The sequence below is a fragment of the Macrobrachium nipponense genome, chromosome 1, assembly GCF_015104395.2.
Source record: "Macrobrachium nipponense isolate FS-2020 chromosome 1, ASM1510439v2, whole genome shotgun sequence".
Classification (NCBI taxonomy): Eukaryota; Metazoa; Arthropoda; class Malacostraca; order Decapoda; family Palaemonidae; genus Macrobrachium; species Macrobrachium nipponense.
The window spans coordinates 185,740,136-185,746,216 of record NC_087200.1 but is presented as its reverse complement, the minus strand read 5'-3'; the positions used below and the strand labels follow the sequence as shown (position 1 = coordinate 185,746,216).

General features: G+C 40.8%; 1 protein-coding gene across 1 annotated transcript; it reads right to left on the bottom strand.

Annotated features, from left to right (window-relative positions):
* Positions 1-260: 260 nt before the first annotated feature.
* LOC135219031 (golgin subfamily A member 6-like protein 25) lies at positions 261-1,571 on the bottom strand. The gene has a single exon (XM_064255466.1). It carries the CDS (start codon positions 1,569-1,571, stop codon positions 261-263), a length of 1,311 nt encoding a protein of 436 aa, XP_064111536.1.
* Between the last annotated feature and the right edge of the window lie 4,510 nt (positions 1,572-6,081).

The following is a 6,081-nucleotide window of genomic DNA, read 5'->3' as shown; positions in this document are numbered from 1 at the left end:
TTGTTGGCTCTCAAGCTGAGAGCTCTTCCTCCAGCCTCCAAACTGCTGTTGGCTCTCAAGCTGAGAGCTTGTCCTCCTACCTCCAAATAGCTTTTTGCTCTCATACCGAGAGCTTGTCCTCCTACCTCCAGAAAATTCTTCCTTTGACTCTCACCAGGCGAGTTTGTTCGTTCCTTGAGACAGTGCCTTCGCTGACGAGTTGGGGGAACTCAGCAGCCAATGCCTTCCTCTTCAGTGAACGATGAATATCCTGAAGATCTTTATTCATCTCCGTGAAGAACATCTTCCACAATGTGCTTGAGGCCCTCCCATTGTTTCTCGTAATCCTCGTTTCTCTCCCGCTGGGCATACCAGTACTCCTTACGTTGTTTCTCTTCTGTCTCACGGGCCTTCTCACAGGGGTCTTCCTCACTCCCCGTGTCTTTCCTTCCTATTGTTCCTCCTGTGCACTTCTCTCTCTTCCCTTCTTCAATCATAACGTCTCCATGTTCCAGCGCAATGTGTTCTAGCTGGAAATTCCTCTGAGCAGTCCCATGTAGAAACATCATCAACATGTATTTGTCATGTTCCCTCAAAGCCTCCTCCTGTGTTCTTAGCTGCTTCCTGAGACGTTTTTCTTCTCTCATTCTATTCTGCTCCTGTAGCTGACTCTCTTCTTTCAGCATATCGCAGTCCTTGAGAAGTCGCTGCACTTCCAGCTGGGCTTTACTCTCCTTCTTCTTCAAACAGATGAGGTCTTCTTGTTTAGATTCCAGCAAGCGTTCCAGGCTCTGTTCTTGACGCAGAGCGCTTTCCAAGTTATCCTGGAGTTCCTCCAGGCGTTCACGCTGCTTCTCTGTTTCCTTTTCCTTTTGCCTCAGTCTCTCCTGATGTTGCCTTCTTATTTCAGTCTCTTCTTCTTCCTTTTCTTTAGCTAACAGATGGTTTTTATTCCTCTGTTCTTCTAAATCTTCTTTGATTTTCCTCTCCCTTTCTTCTGCTTCCTTTAGCAACGTCTGCAGCTCCATTGCATAATGGAGAGCTAGGTCTAGTTTATCCTCGAATTCTTGTTGTTCACACCTTGACTGTTCTTCTTTTGTGAGGAACTCTTCGATTTGAAGGTTCCTCTTCTGGAGCTCTTCTTCTAAGGTCGTTAGAGAAGCCTCCATCTCCTTCTCTTTTTCCTTTGCTCCTTCCAACAACTTTTCAGTGTCTTTCCAGTGATGAAGAGCATCTTGCAGAATGGTGTCCTTCTGTTCTAAAGATTCTTCCAGTAACATTATTTCTAGCTCCTTTGCTTCTAACTCTTCTTTACTCATTGCATTTTCTCTTTCTAGTTCGGCCACCCAGTTCTTCATCGCTTGAAGCTCATCTCCTAATATCTGCTGAATGTTAACATTCTCCGCTTCAGTGATCCTCAGCTTTTCTCTGAGAGTCGAGTTATCATCCTCAACTTCCTTCACTCGTCTCTTTATTATTTCATGCTGGTCTTGACCTTCCTCTAATTCTTTAGTTTTAAAGGCGAGGGATTCTTTCAGAAGGTGGACTTCCTTTTCTTTCTCAGCTAAAACGTTCCTCAACTCTTCAGTCATCATACAGAACTCTTCGTTCTCCAAGTCAAGTAACTCATTAGTATTTTCACTTTCCTTTAATTTCAGGCTGAGTTCTGTTTCCTTCTGTGAGGTGGCCTCCAGCTCTCTCTCTTTTCAGCCATCTCCTGCTGGAAGAGCCGTCTCATCTCGCTCTCCTCCTCGTTTCTCCTCTTGAGGAAGAGGTCTTTTTCCTGCAGGTGGTTTTCCAGTGAGTTTATTTTCGACGTCTGCTCTTTCTTTGTCCTTTGAGTCGTTTCCAGCTGATCTCGAGCCAATCTTAAATCCTGTTGTTCCAACAGGCACTTTTCACCTCTGAATTGTTCAACTTGTTGGAAGAGGTTGGCGATTTTTTCGTCTCTTTTATTTATTTCCTTTTCGAAATGACTTATCCTTTCCTTGCCCTCGTCTTCTCTCTTTTCAAGAAGCAGATCTCTTTCCAGTATCTGCTTTCGGAGCAGTTCTATCTCCTGCTGAGGATCTTTCCAGAGGTGTTCCATTTGTGGTACGGCGACTTCACAATTATCCAGGTCCTCTTCTCGGCTCATCTCTTCATCCGTTTCGGTGCTCAGGTCATCTCCGGTGTCGTCAATTTCCTTTAATTCGAGGCTGTCTACCAGCCTAGCCTCGTCGTCCATTTCGGGGTGCAAGTCATCAACATTGTCCAGGTCGGTATCATCTTTATCTTCCAATTCCAACCTGTCTTCGTCGTCGTCAATTTCGGTGTCTAGGTCGTCATCATTGTCCAAGTCTGCATCATCCTCGCTGTCGTCAATATCTTCACTGCCTTCCGTTTCCATGCTGTTTTCTAGCGAAACGATTTCTTCCAGGTCGTCAACTCGGGTTCCTTTGATCTGGTAACAACAGAAAGCAGCGAGCGCCAAGCCCGCCAACAGTGCCATCCCAGGGATGGCGAGAGCAAAGCGAGGCGCATCAATGCTGCTGGGTTGTTCCTCAAAGATTTCAGGAGTCCGAGAAACCGCTATATCATAAGATGATATTATTTCCTGTACGCCAACATTAATCTGTTGAGAACCAAACAATGTTACACAGTCCTCACAGATTGAAGCGTACATGTCACAGCACAAGAAATACAGTACTAGTAGCAAAAAGCAGTAAGTGGCAATCATGATGAATGATACCCGTAGACTCTCGCTGTCTCCATACTTAGTTTTTCAAACGGACGTTGGATTCTGGCTCTGAAGGCGTTCGTTCCTTGGGCCAACAAAGTCTTCATTCCAGGGAAGACTCCGGAAGGGGCTTCACGGCTTGGCTCCGAGGGATTCTTCCTCTTCATCGTTACTGTTCTGACGAAAGTCTCCAGGTCCTCGACCAGCTCCAGCAGGGCTTCGGGAGGATCGAGGTCTGTCAAAGGAATCACCGGTAATCTTCTTCGAATCTTCACCATATTCACAAACTGAATTTTATCAAGTCCAATATCCTCCTGAGATTACCTACACGAGTCTCTCTGTTTTTAGGTAAATTGACCAAAAGTTTGCTGCTGTTCTATTCCTTCTTATTGATCCTGTTTTGTTCAAGTTGTGACAAAATCTTTCCTAGAAATTTTCTATGATTTTTGTTTTTGCTTTAATTTTCACGTTTTGGTTAAAACCTTTGGAGCACTTACAGATTAGCGGGCCCACTCGACCGCCGACCGAAATCGGCGGAAGAACACCAAAACCAATATGGCGGCGATACCAAAACAACAACAAACAAAGTAGGGAGCTACTACATATCCGCGACGATCGATTTATGTGTGCTGTCAGAAAGGCCGTGGTGGAACGGCGCTTCGCGCCTTATCCGCAAATTTAAAGATTCTTGGCAGGCACGGCATGTTCTGGCAAGAGGTAATGTTGCGCTGCGCGCGCTAACCACAGGGGTTACAGTAAGGCTACTTACCGTGGCGGATGGATTTGGGTGTCGCGATACCAAAACAACAACAAACAAAGTAGGGAGCAACTGGCCCGGTAAAGTGTAAACAACCCAAACCTTTATCATTAGCAGCAGTAATGATACATAAAATTATAATGATTATGATGATGATGATTATGATGATTTTATTATTATTATTATTAGTATTATTATTAGTGGTAGAAGCAGTAGTAATCATTATTATTATTATTATTATTATTATTATTATTATTATTATTATTATTACAATCTCTACAAGTGTAACGCTGCTGAAGTAGCCATTACTTTTAATAAAGTATGCTTGAGAGAGGGTCTGCTTCCTAAGTATATTATTATTATTATTATTATTATTATTATTATTATTATTATTATTATTATTATTATTATTATATAAATTGGGGTTGTAGTAATAATAGTAGCTGTAATTTCACAGTATTCAAAATTATTATTATCACTATTATCATGGTGTTATGCTAAAGATTCGGTAATGAGACGAAAAATAGCATTACCTTTATCATAAAATTACGTTGTAGAAGTGATAGACAGATTAACAATAAGAAATCATAATGGTAGTTGTATGTGATGTCATCCCTATCAGGGTTATCTGCCAAACACACACACACACACACACACACATACATATATATATATATATATATAATACATATATATATATTATATATATATATATATATATATATATATATATATATATGGGATCTGGACAGAATCCCGACAGCCACAATGCCGACAGACCAAAATAACGACAGCCAAAATCCCGAGTAAAAAAATCTTTTATTTATATTTTGGGGCTAACAAAATAATAATGTTATTTATAAACAATTTTAATGAAAACAGATTTACTACGTAATAAAGAACAGGTGTAAATGCAAAATAAAAAAAAGATAATCTCACAGCATAATGAAAGATTCAATATAGATATAAAATTTTAAAAAGTTAAAACCTTTATTCAAGGGTTAAATTATGGGCTGTTCCTCGAAGATAATGCAATACAATTTGATTTTTTGTTTGTTTGTTTTTATGGTGTTTTTACATTGCATGGAACTAGTGGTTATTCAGCAACGGGACCAACGGCTTTACATGACTTCCGAACCACGTCGAGAGTGAACTTCTATCACCAGAAATACACATCTCTGACCCCTCAATGGAATGCCAGAGAATTGAACTCTTGGGCACCGAGGTGGCAGGTGAAGACCATACCGACCACGCCACTGAGGCGCTAAAACATTTTGATGATCTCGTTCTTGCATCACCTGGGTGATCGGTTCTTCACGAATAAGTTTTTTCCTTTTTTTTTTTGTTTAGGTTCTGGTTCCCCGCGAAGTATGCATTCAATTTCGTTGCTGACTTGTTGCTCCTCCTTTTGTAACTTTTCAATTATATTTATAAAGACCAATATGAGCTCCTCCAATGATGTTTACCCATCTCCTGTGCCAAGCCTCAGCTGTATTTTGCGTACGTGGAAGTCCTGGCCACATAATAGGAGGAAATGTCTTCTTACTCGTCCAAGTACAGTTGGACACAGGTTTCCCTGGTACACCTTCTTGAGGGACTTCGAAAAATTATATGGTAACAGTGTTTACTGAGGGGGATGGGGGGAGGACTCTTCCTCTCTTAGCAAGAGTTCCACCAATAAGCTCTGGAATTCTTTCAGTGGGAGGAGTCATTAGGCATGGTTGGAGAAACACACACACAAACACACACACACACACGGAGTAAAAGAAAAAAAAAAGAAATCTGAGCAGGGTATATCGCTGTAACCAAGATTACTGTCTCACTTTTAATTTAAGTTTGTTTATTAAGATTCCATTTAACTTTCGTCTAAGTCGTTATCTTACCACCGTGTCTGTTATTATACATCGGTCATATTAATTACGCAATACTTAAAATTGATAAAAATCTTAGTTATATTGGTATTGGAGAGAATCACGAACATCATAACAGGATATTTTAATCTTGTCACGTAAGCCAAGTTTATAGTATCGGTTGCAGTGTGTTTCCTACCAATAATATAATAGGAAGCTATAAAGAGAAGCGCAGCAACACTTCATTGAACATACCCAAAAACTCAGTGAACGTGTTTTAAGTGTCCGACACCTTAGCTCCTCTCTCTCTCTCTCTCTCTCTCTCTCTCTCTCTCTCTCTCTCTTCCATATTAGCTACTTTAAAGTGACATGTCATCTAGAAATGCCAATGCGCTAAGTATGCAGTTTTGATATGTCATTAACACCCTTTAATCTTGACTAAACCAATATATGCATATATATTTTTTCGGGGGGCGGGGGGACTGGTGTAGGGGATAGAGTTCTTGTTGTTAAGCCGTCTTACAGGTTTTGGAATTCTAAAATGTAATTCAAACTGACAAGCTTCTTGCTTTTGCTGTACCGATGTCCTCAGCCTGGCTTTGCTACAACTGAAATGGGTGGGGGACTACGGGTAGGGGTAAGGTGGGCCTGGATAGAGTGTATGGCTAACGAAAAGCTCCACTTGAAATATTTTCTTGTTTATCTTTAATGCCTGCGTGTTTTTAGTGTTTATCCTAATATTATAATAGTACTGTAGATTTTCTGAATACAACAAC

Bases quoted from the DNA above. Each gene is read 5' to 3' on its own strand.
- LOC135219031 (XM_064255466.1), bottom strand. From the start codon at position 1,571: ATGACTGAAGAGTTGAGGAACGTTTTAGCTGAGAAAGAAAAGGAAGTC.